General features: G+C 41.6%; 1 protein-coding gene across 1 annotated transcript; it reads right to left on the reverse strand.

Moving 5' to 3' along the window:
* Positions 1-1311: 1311 nt before the first annotated feature.
* Positions 1312-21252, reverse strand: LOC137280334 (ankyrin repeat domain-containing protein 50-like). Its single transcript, XM_067811877.1, has 3 exons — positions 21011-21252; positions 3905-3964; positions 1312-3456 (listed from the first exon to the last, which is right to left on the reverse strand). The coding sequence occupies exons 2-3, from the start codon at positions 3927-3929 to the stop codon at positions 2180-2182; spliced, it is 1302 nt and encodes a 433-aa protein (XP_067667978.1). The 5' UTR covers positions 3930-3964; positions 21011-21252; the 3' UTR covers positions 1312-2179.
* Positions 21253-21812: the final 560 nt, after the last annotated feature.

Genomic DNA, 21812 nt, shown 5'->3' on the forward strand with positions numbered 1-21812 from the left:
TCCATTAAGTTTATCATCGATCTCATGTGCTACAAAGTTTTGACTTTATTTGGTGACCAAGCTCATGGAAAGATCCACCCTCAACGCCGAAAGACACACCCACCATTGGATGAACGATTTTCAATGATCTTCATACTTTCTCAGGGCGCTTAAATGTGACAAGACCAAATTTACGTTCACTGTCACATGTCAAGGGAAACAACTCTCGTAATGACTTAAAAGCAATTCAGAGGTCCTCAAAAAGAGTAAGACAGCTCGTTTGTGTCGGTTAGGACAACCTTTCATGTTTAGTACGCTAAAGGTGCTGTCAGGCCTCGATTTGGGGAATGAGTTCCGTGGATTTATCTTGGGTTTATTAAAGCAAGTGTCGCATGACATTCAAAATACATCAATTCATTCATAATAATGACATACAATAATAGACGTAATGATCATATCCTAATATAATTTAAATAATATTAGGATATGATCATTACGTCTATTATTAAATTTAAGAATTAGTTAAATATTTTAATCAATGTGTGGTATAACCGGGTATGTGCGGTAACTGCTTACATCTAAAATACATCAATTCATACATAATAATGACAATCAATAATAGAATTAATAATCAATGATATCCTAATAAGTCAAATAATATAAGCATTGTGTGGTATAACAGGGTATGTACGGTCACTGCTTACAGAAACATAATGTAAATTATATATTTCTTTAAGTAACTACGGTCCTGTAAATAACCTAATCTCACGGATAGATTAATCATCACCGGCAGTTGCAGATGACAGTAGGGAGAGGAACACCTAATCAGTTCAAATTCAATCACAGCATGCAGTGTCAGGTTAGTTAATTACAGTAACGGTTTATGACTGTTAGGGGCTGTAGCGTCTAGTGTGTTAACTACGATAATGGGTTTATGATAATTATTGTATGTAGTGCTTATTGCGTTAACTACGGTTGAGATTAATGACTGTTATGGTGATGCATTAACTACGGTAAGGCTTTACGACTAATGTAAGTAATTTTCACTTTTCAAAATACCCGCAAAGAGCAAATGCGGTAAACGGTGTGCAGTGCTGAGATTGGATATAAGCCACTTTTAACTCCGGTACTGACAACCCGCCTTCTAACTGCAATGTTAGATTATACTTTCTCAATACAATAATTTTACTAGATGCGGTACGTGATATTAATAAGTGATAGTAGATACTAGATATTAGTACAAGTATTAAATCTCGAGTTCGAGGAATTGGCTCGCTTGGCAAGAGGTATGACTATATACCAACCCACACACAACACAACACAACACCTGAGTAGAACAAACAAGTAGTTTAAAGCCCAGCAGTCACAGGATGATTCTACATGGTAATTCAATAGTAATATGTTACAATTATAGTTATTAATCAGCTTTCAAAGAACATAAACATTATACGTAGATTCGTTGTACACACTATATTAACCACGATACATATTCCACAGTAAACAATGTAATGTAATTATTAAATTCACTACACATCAAGCCAGAGTGCGTTTATACAATATAAGTTTTACACAGTTACATAACAGCATAGTATTCACAACATAATACAATAGATAAAATTTACTAGACAGCTACCCTCTGATTTGTGGGTGCCATTAATATAATACACATATTCCAGCTACCGCAGATAATCGCTTTACAGATAAAACTTACGATGATGTTGTTATTGTGAACCTGGAATTATGTCTTTTAGATGGACTAAAGTATCGATGGTCAGTCGTGAGTATGCCTCGAAGGTATACGTGGCACGCACGTGATTTGACCAGCGTAGAGACAGATACATGCATTGCACCTTGGTTCTGTTAGCTTAAGAGATGCTGGGCACGGATTTAGTCTGATACTCGTTAGCATTGTGACCCTTGATAGGTTTAACATTGAGGAACGTGGTCAGTTGGTCTGTAAATTTCCATTTTTCGATAACACATACCGTTATAAAGTATTGGTAAAATCTTGTCCAATTTTCCCGTGTTAATACAAGTATTTAACTACAGGGAGAGAAGATATAGTTTTGCTGCCTTGTTTCAACGTGAACTATTTGAGTGACTACGGTAAATGTAAACAACATTGGGAGAAACTGTAATGCAAGCCAACCTCCACATCCAGCTTTCACCTCGTATACAAATATTGCACTCAGTCACCTGATCATGAAAATATCCACATGAAAACACATGACAAAATGATACACCACATCAGTGTCTGTAAGAAAACATTCACGCCACTGTCACCAACACCTTCATAGAGCAGATCCACCACTTGATGATATTCCCTGTCTCTCGCCACGTCGGCCGCTGTCTTCCCGTATTTGTTCCTGGCGTTGACGTCCATCTTGTTCAAGGCCAGTATCAGCTTCACCGTCTCCACATCTCCTCCTTCACAGGCGTGATGAAGGGTGTTGTTATCGTCAGCGTCCACCAGTGACGCATCTGCACCTCTTCTCAGAAGGAGCTCCACTACACCCGAGTGTCCTTCCAGTGCTGCCCTCATCACCGGTGTCCTGCTTGACTCTCCTTCACAGTTGACGTCCACGTTCTGGTCCAGTATCAGCTTCACCGTCTCCACATCTCCTCCTTGACAGGCCAAGTGAAGGGTGTTGTTACCGTCAACGTCCACCAGTGACGCATCTGCACCTCTTCCCAGAAGGAGCTCCACTACACCCGAGTGCCCTTCCAGTGCTGCCATCATCACCGGTGTCCTGCTTGACTCTCCTTCACAGTTGACGTCCACGTTCTGGTCCAGTATCAGCTTCACCGTCTCCACATCTCCTCCTTCACAGGCGTGGTGAAGGGTGTTGTTACCGGCAGCGTCCACCAGTGACACATCTGCATCTCTTCTCAGAAGGAGCTCCACTACACCCGAGTGTCCTTCCAGTGCTGCCATCATCACCGGTGTCCTGCTTGACTCTCCTTCACAGTTGACGTCCACGTTCTGGTCCAGTATCAGCTTCACCGTCTCCAAATCTCCTCCTTGACAGGCCAAGTGAAGGGTGTTGTTACCGTCAACGTCCACCAGTGACACATCTGCACCTCTTCTCAGAAGGAGCTCCACAACACCCGAGTGTCCTTCCAGTGCTGCCATCATCACCGGTGTCCTGCTTGACTCTCCTTCACAGTTGACGTCCACGTTCTGGTCCAGTATCAGCTTCACCGTCTCCACATCTCCTCCTAGACAGGCGTGGTGAAGGGCTGTATTATGGTCACCGTCCCTCTCTGACATATCAGCCACTTGACGAGCAAGCAGCTCCACGATATCTCTATATCCTTCCCGGGCTGCATACATTAACGGTGTCTCGTTATTATCTACTTTACTGTATATGGTTTCCAGATCCTGATATAGTTCATGCCTCAACGCTTCCAGGCCCCCAGTCCGGACGACATCATGGAGGCCGCGACTATTTTGGCTTAAGAGGTCCCTTAGTGCCACTGTAACAGAAACTTGTACACTGAGCTTGTCATATATGAAATGAAATTAAAGTAAATAATATGAACAGAAAGGACAGTTCAGCGCAATTACGTTTCTATGAAAAAGATACAACTTTAGGTTTGATCAGAGGCCATATAATAGATCTATTATATCGTCTATGGTTTGATTGAATTGCACGTTAAAAATGTTGGTCCATCCGGTTTTCGATCACTTATTGTCATTGAAAGCGTCAACGGTCTCAAACCCTTGTGTATTGTATATAATGCAGCAGCGTTAGATCTTCCTCATATCTTTATTTCTTCACGAATTTCGTTCAAATCTGAAATACAGGTTAATCATAATATATAAAATAGTATATAATTGCAAACGCCTGTTTTTGCATTTTATAAAGTATTGTCCAAACAGTGATTCGAAGCCCTGTGAGTTTAATATGAATATTCTGTTTACTTGGCTGCGGATGGTTGGCGATCATGGTCTTGGTGGTCCACCGACGTCTGCCCGCACTATCTAGAACAGAGTGAGTGAGTGAGTTTAGTTTCATACCGCACTCAGCATGTGCATCGATCTACTCAATTGGGAATGACATGTGTCAACCAAGTCAGCGAGCCTGACCACCCGATCCCGTTGGTCGCCTCTTACGACAAGCATATTCACATTTTATGGCAAGCATATGTTGCCGAAAGCCTATTCTACCCTGGACCTTCACATGTCCTAGAACAGAAACAAGATGTGTAGATTTATCCAGATCTTCTACCAGACCTCTGTTATTGCCATGTTGGGTGTCAAGCTTGCCCCATTAGTATCTGTAGCTGACTGCAACAAACAACCCTAGCTCACATCAAGACTTACCCATGCATCTTACTGATGCAAGTTAACACAATACAATATGCTTACTCATATCCATGTTTCCTATATGTATATTTAACAATTCAAGGTACATCGTGATAACATTCTCCCCTACAAACACCTGTATGTTTAGTCTGGACGTGTATCTTGATTGGAGACACAAGTTCAAGCTTCCTCTCGCTCTCTCTCTCTCGCTCTCTCTCTCTCTCTCTCTCTCTCTCGCTCTCCCTCTCTCTCACTTTCTCTCTCTCTCTCTCTCTCTCTCTCTCTCACACACACACACACACGCACATACATATATATGTATCCAAATCGACCAATATGCTTTTGCATCCTTCGCAAAGGTCGAACTTACATATGCATCCCTCCAAACCGACCAATTTATGTTTACACCCTTCGCAGTGGTCGAAGTTACAGTACAGGACCTAACCAACAAATATGGACATTAAACAACTGAAACTACATCATGATGGCCGTTTCCCATGCAGTCAGAACGTTTATCTTATACATGAATGACCTACGATAATATTATCCTGTACAGTCAGAACGTTTATCTTGTACATGAATAACATACGATAATATTATCCTGTACAGTCAGAACGTTTATCTTATACATGAATGACCTACGATAATATTATCCTGTACAGCCAGAACGTTTATCTTGTACATGAATAACATACGATAATATTATCCTGTACAGTCAGAACGTTTATCTTATCCATGAATGACCTACGATAATATTTTCCTGTACAGACAGAACGTTTATCTTGTACATGAAAAACATACGATAATATAATCCTGTACAGTCAGAACGTTTATCTTATACATGAATGACCTACGATAATATTATCCTGTACAGACAGAACGTTTATCTTATACATGAATAACATACGATAATATTATCCTGTACAGTCAGAACGTTTATCTTATACATGAATGACCTACGATAATATTATCCTGTACAGACAGAACGTTTATCTTGTACATGAATAACATACGATAATATTTTCCTGTACAGTCAGAACGTTTATCTTATCCATGAATGACCTACGATAATATTATCCTGTACAGTCAGTACGTTTATCTTATACATGAATGACCTACGATAATATATTATCCTGTACAGTCAGAACGTTTATCTTATCCATGAATGATCTACGATAATATTATCCTGTACAGTCAGTACGTTTATCTTATACATGAATGACCTACAATAATATTATCCTGTACAGTCAGAACGTTTGTCTTATATATCGATGACCTACGATATTATTATCCTGTACAACACAGTTGTGTTTAGTCTGGACTTGTATCTTAATCACGTAAATACAGACACCTACTGTGCAAATACAGACACCTACTGTGCAAATACAGCCAACTTTTGTGAGAATAAAGGCAACTACTGTGCAAACATAGCCAACCACTGTCAGAATATAGCAAACTACTGTGCAAATATACTAGTGTGCAAATATTAACACCTACTGTGCGAATATCATTAGTTGGTTTCTACACGTTCTATAATATTTGTACCGAAACGATTTTTAATTCCTCTTTCAAAAAATATTTAGGGATGGTGTCAAAAGCGTTTTCAGAGTCAATCAAGAGAAGTAAACCTGGTTTATTTGATGCTTCAGTTTAAAAACTAATATCACAGAGCACCCTTGTGTTGTCACTATTACATCTCCCAGGAATAAATCCTGTTTGATTCTCATGTATAACTACATAACTCAAGATTTTCTTTCAGTCTGTTTGCAGTGCATGTACTCGTTATTTATATGGGGTATTGAGCAATGAGGTTGGGCGCCAACGTAACACTTTCTCACCTCTTTTGGTTTGGGAGGACAGGTGATAATTCCTCTGTTCATTTTACGTATTAATGAATTGTTAGTCAAGGTCTAAATATCCATTGGCTTAAGTCCTTCCAAACAAAATTGAAAAGTTCATCGGGATAACCATCAATACCTGGGCTCTGATTGTTTTTCATATATAAAACTGTTTTCTTTATTTCTTCCATTGTCAGTTTTTTTCTTAGGCCATCATATTCCTACTCGTTTATAGTTTTGGTGTAATAGTTTGTAATAGTTTTGTAATAGTAATAGTCTTTATTACTGTTAACATGGCTGTTTGATTGTTAGGAGAGTTTAAAATAAAAATTTCTTTTCCTATAGTATTTATAAGTTTGCTTGTATAATGTCTATTTTCGAGATGGCAAAAGTAACTGTTTGGTTTCTCTCCTTTCTACCATGTTATTCTTTCTGGATTCCTCTGATGTCCTCTTCGTGGTATTGTACTACTTGTTTTTTTTTCATGGTTGACAGCTAAGATAATAGTTTTCATAAATACTTTGGAAATCCTCTCTAATATTTTCTTCCAGATCTTCAAAATTTCTTCTTATTGTTGCATATTCTTAGTTATAGCTTTCTATGTTTCTATTTGCATTATACACCATCAAGACTTACTAACTTTATGATTACATTTTGTGATCGGTAATTACGTAACATATTACCTATAATTGTTATACTAGCTACTTGAGATAGATGTAGTGTTTTGCGTACAGCTAGCCGGACATTTTCCTGTGGAGATTTAAAATAGGGTTTACTACCTCGGCCAATTAAGCGGAACGTGACCCCTGACCTACGAAAGGATATTGTGCGAAATTGCACAAGTTCTATCAATATTTTTGTCATACACCCAAATCTCTGAATGAGGTAACCAGGCAACCGCGGACGACAGCTCAAGCAGGCGAGGGCGCCAAAAGTTACTACCTCGCCAAATGGAGCGGAACGACCAGACCCCGGTGCCACGTGATGACCTCGAAACACTATTTATAGTGTTATAAATATTTTGTCATACACACAAATCTCTGACTGAGGTGTTTCATTGTCGCACCACGTGATGCATTAATTTGACCTTCAACCTGAAAGGATATTGTACGAAATTGCACAAGTGCTATAAATATTATTTTGTCATACGTACACACAAAGTCTCTGAATGAGGTATTGTGCAGAGTTACACCAACCCTGTAAATAAGCCTGCAAGCCGGTAGGGTTACAGAAAACCTATAAAATATATGTACATAACCTGGGGAGTTGCATTTCCATGCTCTACAAGTACCGTCTGTTGTTTGGTTTCATTCCCAACCCCAACCCCAACCCCAACACACACACACACACACACACACACACACACACACACACACACACACACACACACACACACACACACACACACACACACACACACACACACACACACACACACACACACACACACACACACACACACACACACACACGCGTAGTTACAACAGATGTCTGAATATTCGTGGAGTGTGGTATGTATACCACCTCCTAAGCACACACTACGTTACGCCGAAGAAGTCGAAATTATAACATCAAGAACCACCTTCCCAACAAGACTTGACTGCTTAGAAGATGTCACACGCACATTAGATGAAACAGATATCGACACCCCTTAAAACTTGCGTCAAGTTAAGTCTTTGAAGGGCATTTAGAAGTGAAATACAGAAGAATGAAGATTTTATGGATATCAACTTCTTTAATATGGGAACACAACGTTTCGGAGTTAATGCTTACTCCTTCATCAGGTGAAGGAGGATGGTGATGAAGGAGTAAGCATTAACTCCGAAACGTTGTGTTCCCATAATAAAGAAGTTGATATCCATAAAATCTTCATTCTTGAGTCAAGTTAGATCATATTTTGAGAGTCGTTTACAACATTGTTGCTTCTAATACACAGGAATCACGGGTCACGTAAAACCCTGTGATGATACAGTACAAGGACGAAATGGAACATAAAACTGCATGGCTTGTTGTTTGCTGTTGTATAACGAGCTTTTGATAGTCCTGACTGTGACAATATACACAGAGCTTAGGTGCGTGGTCTTTTCAATACCTCGACAGTCCCGAGTCAGAGGCTCGGTTCGTTCCGCTCGATTTGACTGCTAAGGTAGTAATCCCCACGTGACTCGTTTTCTGCGACGCGTGCCGCGCGGTAGAAATAAATACTCACATATTAGTACACACTCTAATATCTGGCTTATATATGTAATCATCTTTACATAAAACTTTCTTGAATCGAGGAAAAGTGAACAGAATCATTGTTGGAGTGCCCACCCCAGGAGAACCGTCAGTACTTACTCGGTAATGATTACAGTGATATGAGTGAAGGCAACAATGTAAAAAGATCACCAACCAGAGGTTTTTGTATGGGGAGTATAAAGCTTCGTATGAACGTCGTAGTGGCGTAGGCTTATTTGTCATATAATATATATCGGTGGGCAGAATATAGCCACACCATTTCCTGAGTGACTTTTGACATGATGTCCAAGTGTGTATGAAAAGTCACTGCAACGATTAACATGTTTACAGTGTAGTGTCATATAATGTGCTGACAACTACTAAAAAATCTCCCGGATCAAAACTAACTACAATACCTAATATAAGCTCACTTAATCGGGAAACTCTAACGATAGGGATCTTTTCTGAAAGACGTCCCCACCATGTGACTGAAATATTGTCGAGGTGACGTTAGCATTTTAACTCACACAAGCTTAAAATGCTTCTGTATTTAGAGCAGGTACCTGTGCATTTAACACTGACTTATTTCAACTTATCCACACCTCTGGTTTATTATTGAAGTTATTATTATTATATGTTGATGGACACGGTTGAGAATTTCGCCGTCATCCATCAAGCAACATCCAGGGAATCGAGCTCAAACGGCAAATCAAATTGCAGCCAATCTGAATCGGGCAACATGTGTTCGAGTTTCTGATCTGATTAGGAATCACCTCCATGCAGCTCCAGACCCGTAGTTTGTACCATTACTGAGAGAAAACCAAACAACATGCATGAGCTATGTAACATATTGTTTTAGTGAACCTAAAGTCGTAATGTAAGTTAATATATATTCTCACAATGATATACATGTATGTGTAGTTTACATAAAAAAGAAATTGAATTCTACCCGGTAAAATATCGCTACAAGAAGACCAACGCAGAGTTCAGAGTTCCATGGAATACTTTATTAGCGATTCTGAATCCCATTTAACACTTTCAGCACATCAGAAACACTTAATTCCTCTGGTCATCACCATCCCCATCTTTACCATCACCGTCACCGTCACCACCACCACCACCATCATCATCATCATTAGCCATGTCAGAGACAGAGTCACTTTCCACCTCCGAGACCGCCGCTTCTTCGGGTATATCTATACGAGTCAGGATGCCTCTCATTCTGGGTCTTAATGTTATTTTTAAGCATTAATGGATCCGTGGAAGGATTCATATTATCCAGACTGCGTAGAACTGGTTGAAACAGAGATGCCTTTTGAAAGTAGTGAGTATATTCTATCACGCAGGTGAGGATATTAGCCATTTCATTTGCCCACAACTGCATCTGATATATCTGTCCAACCAGTCATCCGTTCGACCCTGCTGCTGGTACTTATTTCTCTTGAGTTTCATCACGCCATGGCGCAAGTTATACAACCGCTTCCAGATGCATTGCAAACCCACATCTTGCCATTCCTCGGCTTCCTCATCAGCGAGTGGCGGTGACTGCTGCTTCCTACCACGATGTCGATGACGTTTGACAGCAGGACGACCTCCTCCACCTCGACCAACCTTCCTGGGAAGCCTAAGTCACTGACACCATCATCATCACTGTCCATCTCCTCATCATCATTGTCACGCTTTCACGAGTTTAAGGTAGTATTTTCTGGACACCAATATTTGATATGGCGCTGTAGATCGTACATGTTTTCTATCGGCACCCGCAATCAGCACAAGCCTTGTTCATTGTGAACAGACACCGACTGCTACTGTTACTATTCATGGCAGAATCCGCGATTTACTGCCCTTTCAGCGTCTGAGCTTTAGTGGCAACTTCCTCCTTGTTTTTTTATAACGTTCACGTGCAGACGGTCCTTGTCATTCTTCCTGTTAGGTTTCAGATCAATAGTCAGTTGTCCAAAAGGTTGTTCTGCAACCCGTTCATACATGGACATAAAGCGATCAAAGTTTTCAGGGAAGATTCTACGAGCAAAGACCCTGTTTTGTTGTCTATCTATGGGCGAATGAAACAGTGTGACATAATGAGCATTCAAAGCAATATCTCTGGATTCCTTAACTCTCGCAAACAGGTTTTGTACTTGCAGAAATATCAGCATAAATTGGTCTCTTTTCGTTTACTATATAGATATACCCCACAGCAGGCGTTTGATATAACTTCTTCTTGTATCCGGCATAAACATGCTCTTCCACGCCTCTGAATAATAACCATGGTGAGCTCTATCAAGCAACCATGCATTTTGAATGGTCTCATCTCTGAACGAGTTGAGAAACTGTGGTTTTAAAACAAATGCTACGATAGGCATGTAACTGGCAAAAAGACTACACCTACAGTAGTTCATAGGGGTTGAACTAAGCGTCGTAACACTGTTAGATAGTTATTTCTATCATTTATCCTAAGAAAACGACGTTTTTCATATGGAGTCACTGGTAATCTTCCTTTTAATAATCTATTGACGATAGCATTTACGGCAAGGACATGTTGTCTGTTCATTTCGAAGATGTCTTGTCGAATTTCCTCAACGTGTGTCGTAATGTTTCAACACGTACCTAGCTATGATCCCAGGAAAACCAAAACAAACAAGCTCTTACGCCAGTCGTTGTTGACGTCTCAATGATATCCATACTTCGAGCCAAACTATATTTATAACAACACCAAGAAATAAGGCTCTGCATAGACAACCAATGCTTATATATATCGATTTTATTCTTAACTATTCATAATTATATCGTACATGAATACCATTCATGTGGTCGCGCATGCGCGTGCGTGCATTTGTGTGTGTGTGCATGTGTGTGCGTGTCATGCCATATCTAAATTATTGTGTGCGTGTCTGTGTCTGTGCATAGTCTTGCACAAACATGCATGTGTGTGCGTAGTCTTTTTGTTGCTGCAACCCAGGGAGAAAACATAGACACAGCAGACATTTAAGCGTGAGAGTGGATTTAATTTTATTGTATATATATGCTTCAACACAACATACAGATCATGATATTGGTCCGATACATTACACCATGTTTTAAAGGAATGGTATTACAAATTTAATATTTCTGTAAGGTATATATACCGACATATATCTATGTACAAAATAAACAAATAAACAACACTAATCGTTTAATACATTTCATTACTAAACAAACACAAAATACTATTGCAAAGATACGAGGGGATGCCAATAAGTTTTGAGACTTGCATAGAAAAACACAAAATATTGGTATGAACCACATTTACTTTTCAAAATAGTCCCTTTAAGAGTCAAGACACTTGTTCCATCTTTTCTGCCAGGCGCTGATACCATCTCTGTAGAAGGCGCCATTGTGGTCCTCAAACCAAGCCTCAGTAACAGCAATAAGCTCATTATCATCTTGAAATCTACGACCACGCAAGTGTTTCTTGAGATTTGGGAACAGATGGCAATCACTTGGTGCCAGATCTGGAGAGTGAGGGGGATGCGGCAAGATTTCGTACCCGCATTCCTGGGCAGTAGCGGCTGCTACGCGAGAGGTGTGTACTGGAGCATTGTCTTGATGTAGAAGAATACCACGTCTGATCTTGCCACGGCGCTTCTCCTTGATTGATTGTCGCACTTGCCTCAACAAGTTATCGTGATATTCCCAATTCATTGTTCTTCCTTTTGGTAAGTAATCTATGTGCATGACGCCTTTGCTATCCCAGACGACTGTCGCCATTACCTTCTGCATTGATCTGGAGGCTTTGAACTTTTTGGTCCTGGGAGAAGTGACATGTTTCCATTCCATGGATTCTTGTTTGCTCTCAGGATCATAGTAGTGGATCCAGGTTTCATCACAGGTTACTAGCCTAAAGTGAAAATCTTCTGGATTCTTGTTCTATCTGGTTAGCATGGAGTTGCTTATGGTGACCCTTGTTTGCTTCATTTCATCTGTAAGCATTCTTGGCACCCGTCTTGCGCACACCTTAGACATGAGGAGATGTTCATGAAGAATTGTCTCGATGGATCCGTGAGAAATGCCTGTGGTCTCCTCTAACTCGTGGAGTGTGCATTCGACGATTTTCCAGCACAAGTCTCTTTCTGCCAATGTGAGCTGTTCAAAAACTTCTGAGAGTAGGATACCAAAACTTATATATCACATCAGCTACACCCCAAGGTTCAATGTCGTACCATAGACTGTGACACCTGGGAGTGACAAATGCTCAAGGCTCAAAACTTATTGACATCCCCTCGTAAACAAAAGTAGATGATACATCTACCAGTGACACCCACCAGAAGAGCAGACGGATAGTAATTACATTAACACCTGCGCGACCCGGACTATATCACCCATGCCTACCTAGAACTATAGTACTCCTCCGGATGAAGAGACGCACGTCGGGATGATGGTTCATCCTGACCCTCCCGCACTGTTTTCTCCGAACTGTAGTTTCACACATCGAGACTCTCCCACGTCGCAGAACAAAACTATTTGCGGTTCCAATTAGCGAAGTTATACGGATTCTTGTGGTAGTTGCCCATTCCCGTGGCCTTGGCGGAGATGAAGCCTACTACAGCCTTGTTGGGACGAATCCCTTGAAATATGTTGTCCCACGCGAAGCTGGTTTGATCCTTGACAATAGAAAACATCTTCACTTCCGTCCTGCGATACGGGTATTTGGCTGGTGTCTTCGATAACGCCTCGTTCTGACCCCATATGACACCCTGATTCACGCACACCTTCATAACCTTCAGAATGTTGTCCTCAATGTGTACGACGTATGCAGTATCCGTTTTAGTTGCCATGAGCAGGAACTGGGGAGTGGATCTGTATAATTTCACCTGCACGTCGACTTTCAGACTTGGTTCAGTATGTAGCGTTTCATCAGCGGGGACTCGAGGTCGAACGTTTTACTCTCGGAAGTGAACATACCAGCTGAACATGTGTATGTTAGTCCCATTCGGGTCGGTTACGCCTAACTGTCCTGCTGTGTCCTTGAAAAACAGTTGCGCCTGCATTTTCGTCTTGTTGTCGATGTAATTGGTGTTCAAAAGCGCTTGAATGATAGCCTTGTATGGATAGTGATTTGTCTTCGAGTTAACCAAACGCCCTTGCAGCCATGCGTCTACTTGCGCGAAAAGGGAGTGTAGGAAAAGGTCGATGGGACCGCACTGTTCGTCTCCAGCCGGATGTGAGTTATCGGCGTGAGTTATCGGCGTGAGTTATCTTAAATTTGACGTGTAGGGACGTCCTACTGAGGTCAGTGTATTCCAGTCCGTTTTGACCACTGATGTGAAACTCAATGGTGAGGACGCGGATAAAGGCGATATCGGCCTGCAGTCTTGTAGATAGGTCCTTTCATCAGCTGTTTACGTTTGTGTTAGGTCGAATAAGGATAGTTCTGCTGGTTGAGTTTCGGTAAAAAACTTGGGATCGTTTGTTAGTCCCGTCATGACCGATCTCTCTAGTTGTGTTCGTTTTCTTATTTCAGTTAATATCCAAAAATGTCCCCAATTTTTCTCTTCTTCATTTGTGTGTGTGATGTCGCATTCCTCTTCTTCTTCTTACCACTACTTGTGTTCTTCCTCTTCTTCTTCGTGAGTCGCGTAGTTCTTCGCTTAGTGAGGTGGTTTATTCTCCGTCTTCTCCTTCTCCCTTTCCCCGTGAGTGATTGTCGCGCACTGTTGCCTACACGCACACGTCTGCTATTTTTATTCGTCTTGTTGATGAAACCCATTGCGCTCTTGGAGACTGAATTGGGGTGTCGTCTGATCTCCGCCTTCACTTGATCTACGACCTGTTCACTCGGGCTTACTATTCCTATGTCCTTTTGTGGAATGACGTCGTCTTTGACTGTTGCTGTTGCTTTGGTAGAAGAAAAAGTTGTCGGTGGTAGAGGCAATAGATCGCGCGATGTTGAGGTGGATCCAGTGTGATCATACTAGATGTCGGTTTGAAATTGATGGTACCGCTCTCAGTGTTGTGGGCGTGTTATGTCACTGTTCCTCTTCTTTCCCTCGGTGATGTCAACATAATATTTTCGCCCCATAGATGTATTTGGTATGTATAGACCGTGATTGCTTTCATCTTTTCCTGTGTATGTATCCGACATTGTTCCTTGACTTGTCCTTATCTTGGAGTGTTTTTTTGGTCCTCTTCTCTGTTTATTATGTACATATATCTAAAACAAAAAACAACGGTTGTTGTAGATATAAGGAGAACTTGTGCGGTTGGTTTTGGGACGTACTGTTATCACTGTGGGCGACTATCCTTTGATCCTTCACGGTAACGGGTATTCTTTGTAACTCACTCCCTCGTCAAAAACATAGTTTTTTATATTGTTGTAATGTTGGGTTCTTCTTCTCCTTTGTTTTATTACGCGATCTCCTTCGCGTCAACCCACAAACTGAATTTCGCTGGAAAACCAACCCAATTAACAAACGCTTGTTTGGTGCCTCTCTTATTACCACTGCGCTTCACTGTTCTGCGCTTTAGAATACTCTCTATACGCATTAGTGATTCCCTGGAGTTCTTATGAAATTTGTTTAGCTCGAATTGATGAAATGTGCCTTGAATGGGGTCTGATTGCAGGTCTGCCACGCTGTAGATAGGAATGCCGTCTCGACGCTCTCTTATCACGACTCTTGAGTCCACTTCTCCTCGTAGTCTTTTTCGAAGGTTCTCTTACTAAGGGATAGTCGTCCTACGTCCCCTACCTTAAAGGCGTATCTCGGGGGATGATGATACGATGGTTGTGGTTTCTTCGGCTTTACCTCTTTCACGTTAGGTATATTGTTGGATATTGATTTTTTACTGTCATGTATATCCAACCATATGCGGGCTTCGTTTGTGTGATTAATGTCAGCGGGAGACTTTCGGTAGTGATATGTGCGGGTGGTGGTTATAGGTCCTCTTGTACATGAAATATCTCTATAGCATACTTCTCAGCGTTTGAATAAAACGTTCAGCGGAGTTGACTTTAATATCATCGTTTTGTGTTTCAAAGTGTTTGATATGATACTGTCTATAGACTTGTTTTACTGCTTTATTCTGGAACTCCATGCCTTTATCCGTTCTCAGCGTGAATGGTGGTTTTGTGTGCATGTTTGTAAATAGGGATTTCACGGCCAGGGCTACGGTTTCCGATTTTTTGTTTTTGCACGGGCTTGATCCATACAACAGTCAATGATAATAAACAGGTATCTTACACCATCGTTGCTGTCTGCGTTATTTGACACGTCGCATAAGTCAGCATCTGCTTGTACGCCGACTTTGGTGAAAATGCTTGTTTACTGTCGAGAAAATGACATGTAGATGTTGCAATAAGTTTTCCGACCCAGGGAATGCCGCAGCCGATCGAATCCAGCACAACGCTGGTGCTGTCAACGTGGCTGGGATTAATAAACGAATTTAAAAGATTATTTCTATGATTTTGGCGTGAAATTGCGGAGGTAGCTGTTTTCGATGATTCGTGGCGTATACATTTTGAAATAATGATCCGATTGTGACCATTTATAGCTCATTTTGCGGGCAAATCATCTGGCTTTCGATCCGTTGGCCTCGACGGGGCCTTAAAAATATTTGACACGGTGACATGTAACTTTGATCGAGGAGTGGGTGGTTTCTTCGTTACATCCCTTTCCTTTTATATAGCACTAGGGTAGGGTCTATACACTTATGTGTCTTTCGAACGCCGTTTCTAAGCGATACAAGTCCCTGTGTGCTGAAATGTGTCGCGTTTCGTCGATTTCAAGTCTTGGGAAATGACGTCGACGTATGCCGTAACGTCAGTAGACGATGTAGTGTTCGTATGATAAACACCGATTCCATTTCATTGTTGAACTGTATCATCATACTTCGTATAGGAGTAAGCAGTGAAGGTGGTGTCCTTCTCTAATGATGATGGGTTCTCCCTACGAATCAGGGGTGTCGCTATCTGTTTCATTTAATGTGCGTGTGACATCGTCTAAGCAGTCAAGTCTTGTTGGGAAGGTGGTTCTTGAAGCATCTTGTGTGCTTAGGAGGTGGTATACATACCACACTCCACGAATATTCAGACATCTGTTGTAACTAGGGGGGAAAAATGAAACCAAACAATTGACGGTACTTGTAGAGCATGTAAATGCAACTCCCCAGATTAAATGTACATGTATTTTTATAGGTTTGTGTAAAAACTTTTGGCGAGGTAGTATATCCTATGTTAAATCTCCATAGGAAAATGTCCGGCTAGCAGCAAGTATAACACTACCAGGAGAGACTTTAGCCGTAATTAAATAGTTGATATGATTACATGTTTCGCTGTACATCACTCAAAGTGATAGAAGAAATATTATACCAATTGAGCATAGAAAAATGCTGGCTTCCATTCTTTTAAATTACTCTTTATAATTAGACTCAGCAGACTGATTCTGTCAGGGGCCGTGGTCTGCCAAAATGGGCCGGAGTGCACCCGATACTGACAATATTTTTTAAAAACTCACGGAGGTTACCACTAATCCTTGGGACAGTACTTCCAGGAGAGGTAAAACCAACTCAACGGAAGTTTTCCGGGGTGAAACTGAGGGCTTCAAGAGAAAACCAACAGAAAGAGGAACACTGCCCCTTTGATGCCATCTTGCGCTCTCCACTTGCATGCCAGTAGGCGCAATCGCAATGGACATGGACACGTTGAAATGGACACGTTGATTCACAGGTGTATTGATCAAGGAGAGGAAACGCAGAACCATGATGAGACAGACGATTTCAATAGTCTCATGAAAGATATGGTTTAAGTTTTCGGGGAAGAAGACTCATCGGGGCCCGTGATAAACAGCGACCTGGCAAAGTCCATTAACGATGTGCTCACAAAAAGCCCGCACATGGAAAAACGTAAGCCACTTATGGAAGCTTGTAATCATCTCCAAAACCTGGATTACCTAAGGGCAACCCGCATAAATTTGGTCATTTGACTTGAGGCGAGAGCTATGACCAGGTTCAAACACATTTATATGCATCGAATTCAAAATTGGCTTGATAAGGCCACTACCCCAGTTATTCAGCTGATGGATTCGGCAGTCGTTCACAAGAAGGACGTTAATTCTAAAGAGTTCCTGGGGAAGACCAAGGATGCTGTTAGAATGCTTGTGGGCTTGCACAGTGATATGAACAACACAAGGCGAGAGCATTTTAGGCTGTGTATTCCTTATAAACGGTTTTGTTCAGTGGAAACTGTGACTACAATAAACTAGTTTGGGAATGACCTCCCAAAGACAACTGAGAACTGAGTAACAAACTGCGCAGCGCTGGCAAACCTAACAGGTGTTTTACTGCTTCACCGTCCTTTTCACTTGGATCCCACCTTGAAACATATATTCATGCCTTATGATTCACCATACAGGACAAAGGAAAGGTGGCGGAAACAAAGGAGCCGTACTGTGATGTGGAAACTGCTCAGGTGAGCTGCCTACTTGATGGTATTGGCAATACGCCCCAGAATTTTATGACAGGGAAAGTTGGTTTGTATTGTGACAATTAGAGGGTTATCACGTCAGACACTAAAATGCATTCAGGGAGCGCGAATAGGGTATAAGCATCAAACATACCAGTCTGTCATACCTACACCCTTTCGGCTATACAGTGACGTGTGGGAACGGGTATATAAAGAAACTTCCAGTTTGCTTCACAGAAGTGCGATTGAAAAATGTTCCCGTGGGGAATATCATCACCCATATTTCTAGAGTGCCAGTCCGTGAGAAATATTTTTTACTTAAAATGTTTGAAAAAGATGCTGTCTCGTCACATTTCATGGACACTTTCAAATCAGCGCTCTATCTGGTACAAAGAGACTGTTATTTTGCATGGGTTAGATTTGAAAGATGTCTGTCCCAATACATGTGCAAGACTGGAAATCCCTAAGGTTTTACTGGAATAATGATTTTACATGAATTCACTTGTTTACCAAATGGGCTAGCACCTGACCCAAGGCTTTTCACAAATGTTATGAAACCGGTGCTTTCAAGCCTAAGGAAACAGGGATTTGATAACACTGCTTGCATTGATGATTCCCTGTTGATGGGGGAGACAGAAGACTTCTGCATGCAGAATGTGAAAGGCACAGTGAAAACTCTAGGCAAATTAGGGTTTACAGTTCATCCCGAAATTCGGTGTTACAGCCTACCTGGGTTTTGTAATTGACGGTGAAAACACGACAGTAACTCTAACACAAGAAAGGATTAAGAAAATTAAGAAAGTGTGTCACGATTTCCTGAACTCCAACATGTCTAAAACCATCTCAGTCAGAGTTCTGGCTGCAGCTATCGTTAATGGACACGGGATGATGTTTGCACCTTTGTGCTATAAACATTTGGAAATTGTCGAGAGCCAGGTCGTCATGAGGGAAAAAGGGAAGGCTATGAGAAAGTCATGCTTCATAATACTTGTATCCACTATTTAATCAAAATGATGGATGGACAGTGTGGGAAAATTGCCAGAGCCGCTTGACCAATGTCAACCGGACGTAGAGATAACATCTGATGCCTCAAAGATAGAATAGTTGTGAACGGAGCTAGTGCACAGGGACTGTGGTCCAGTGAGCAAAGTGATATGCATATAAACTACCTAGACCTGTATGCAGCCTGGTTAGTGCTTAAATCCCTCTGCACAGAATGCAATCATTTTCACATTAGAATAATGATAGACAGTGCCACTGCAGTTGCCTATATTAATCTGAAACAGAATGGTACAGAAACAGGATGCAATAGCATAAAAAGGAAAATTTGGCAGGGGTGCATCAAACAAGACATCTGGACCTCTGCAGCTTACTTGCCAGGGACGCAAAACGTCTGAAGCAGTCTGGCACCTTGGAAATATGGGTGATGATAAGGAATGGCAATGAAATTACTGCCTATTTAAAGCCTTAACATCCGTCTATGGTACCCCAACTAGAGACTTGTTTGCCTCACGGTTTAACAGACAATTGGATAGATATGTGTTCTGGCACCCTTACCCATATGCAGAAGCGGTGGATCCATACTCTTTTGGCGCAATTCTTATGACTATATCTTCTGTCCTTTTAGTGTGATCGGACCAGCCTTCCAGAAGATACAGAAAGAAGCTGCCGACATGTTGATGGTGATGCCTATACGTACAACCCAGCCATGGTTCACCAAGCAATTGCCAAGATCAACAAACCTACTGACGCTGACCACAAGCATTACACCCACTCCACCAAAGACTGTGACTAGCAGCCGTCAAATTATCAGGGGATCTACCCAAACGGAAGGTTTTTTCAACAGAAGTTGAGGGCGTCATACTGCATTCGTGGAGAGATGCCACTTACAGACAATATGGGACATATCTGTCCAAGTGGAGGTTGTTTTGCAACAAATAGAATATTAATCCCTTTTCACCCACTTTGAGGCAAGCTTTTTAGTTCCTAATTCATCCGTTTAAGTTTAGGCTCAGCTACTCGGCAACTAACACTGCCACATCAGCCCTGTCTACTATTGCAAAGACACCAGAACTGACCACACTTTGGACAGCACCCCATTGTCACAAGATTTATGAGAGGTATTTTCTGTTTGAGACCTTCCTTACCTCGTTATAATTTGACATGGGATGAAGCACGGCGGTAAACTTTCTTAAAAGTGTTAACGAAAATAAATCCTTGCTGTTTCTATCAATAAAGGTTGTAACATTGATCCTACCTCTGTCAGGACAGATAATCCAGTCACTCCATTCCATTGACAACAGAAATGTGGATATCTCTAATGCACAGGTTAAGAGGTAACCCTCTTTCAAACTAACATGTTTCGTTGTACTTTGGGAATACATACTGCAAGACAATGAGCCCTATGTGAGTTCTTTTGACATGTGTTTAGGTAAACCCTTTGTGGAAATATGGGGAGTACTGCACTTTACGGTTTACTGGGCGCACTTTATCAGATTAATTAGCGCACCATAAAGATCGGAAAGACCAAAGCCCTAACCCTAAACCCAAACTCTAACCTTAAGGTTCTGAAAGGGTGCCTAACCCCAACCCCAAAACCTGACCCTAAGAGTCGTAAAGGAAGCCAAACATTAACCCCAAACCCTGACTCTAAGGATCGTAAAGGGTGGTAGCTGGCTGGTGCTGCGCTCGGTAAACTGCATTCTAGCCGAAAATTGTTTCCTGCTCTGAAAATCTCACGGGTTTCTGATAGTACGGAATAGGGAGGTGGAACTAAATTATTACACAAGATTTACCTGTAAGGTGAAGTTTAATATTAATTCCACCGACCCATGAAGTACTGAGGGCACATCCCTTCCAGTCCCGAGTGTGATTCTAGAACATTCCATACGAATGGAATGTCCCCATTCGTCACCACTCGTCCCTTTCCATTAACTCCAAGAAGAACATTCAAAAGTATTCGTGTCATTCCGGCAAGCTTCTTGTAGGTCACGGAAAGAGACGAGTAGTTTGACAAGCATGATTCGGCTTGTCCCGGAATAACACACGTGTGTCACGAATGTTCTGGTAACTTTCTCTAAGTGTAAATAACACACACACACACACACACACACATGGATTATAGTATATAAATACTGTACTCTGATTGTAAGTGATTTGTTGTTGCGAAACACAAAGCATGTTGGAATGTTTCACTCTAATAGAGACAGACAGACAGACAATCTGACTTACCTCTGTCAGTGTCCTCCTTTGATATCCGGGTGGGTTACAAGGACGCCTCACAAACACGGTTCCAGTGTACAATGGAGAACTAAGTAAACGGCGGACAAGGTTGACCTGTCACACAACAGCAATACTGCTGAATACTGAACGACGTTAGACGGAGTTAGACGGATAGTAGACGGAGTTGGTCGACACTCCCAACACTACCCTGAACTGTTACTTCCTGGTGCTGCTTCGGATATATTCGGTATAACTCGTACCTTGCCGTAATATATAAGCCGATTAGTCACACCATACAGGTCAATTGTTCAGAGTCGACAAACAACGACACTTGACACTGAAGGCAGTGTCATATACAATACAGTAACACAATGCTCATTGAACTAATGCGTGTGTATCAGCATGAAGCTGGTCTGTCCTGTCGCAAAATTGAGTTCAAATTGAATATCAGTCATACTGTCATTAGTCGCCTTCTAAGGAAACATGCGGCCACTGGTGACGTCAAGGATCGTCCACGATCAGGAAGGCCGAGAAAGACCACTCCCCGTGATGACCGTGCCCTAGTTCGCCTAGTGAGACGCGGGCCAATGACCAATGCCAAAGATCTCAGAGAACAATGGAAAATGGGTGTTCGCCTCTCAACCAGCACCATCCAAAGGAGGCTCAGGTCCGCTGGACTCCGTGCACGGTGTCCAGTCAGACGTCCCTTACTTACACAAGCCTCAACGTTTGGCGTGGTGTAATCAACGAAAAAACCACAATCTGATCCATTGGTCCTATGAAAGCCGTTTTCTTCTTCGTGTTACTGATA

Source organism: Haliotis asinina, chromosome 1, assembly GCF_037392515.1.
Source record: "Haliotis asinina isolate JCU_RB_2024 chromosome 1, JCU_Hal_asi_v2, whole genome shotgun sequence".
NCBI lineage: Eukaryota > Metazoa > Mollusca > Gastropoda > Lepetellida > Haliotidae > Haliotis > Haliotis asinina.

Excerpts from the sequence above, each read along its gene's own strand:
- LOC137280334 (XM_067811877.1), bottom strand. The coding sequence starts at position 3,929 with ATGATCGCCAACCATCCGCAGCCAA. Across the intron at positions 3,457-3,904 it reads CGCCAACCATCCGCAGCCAA|TGGCACTAAGGGACCTCTTA; the intron begins GTAAACAGAATA and ends TTTCTGTTACAG.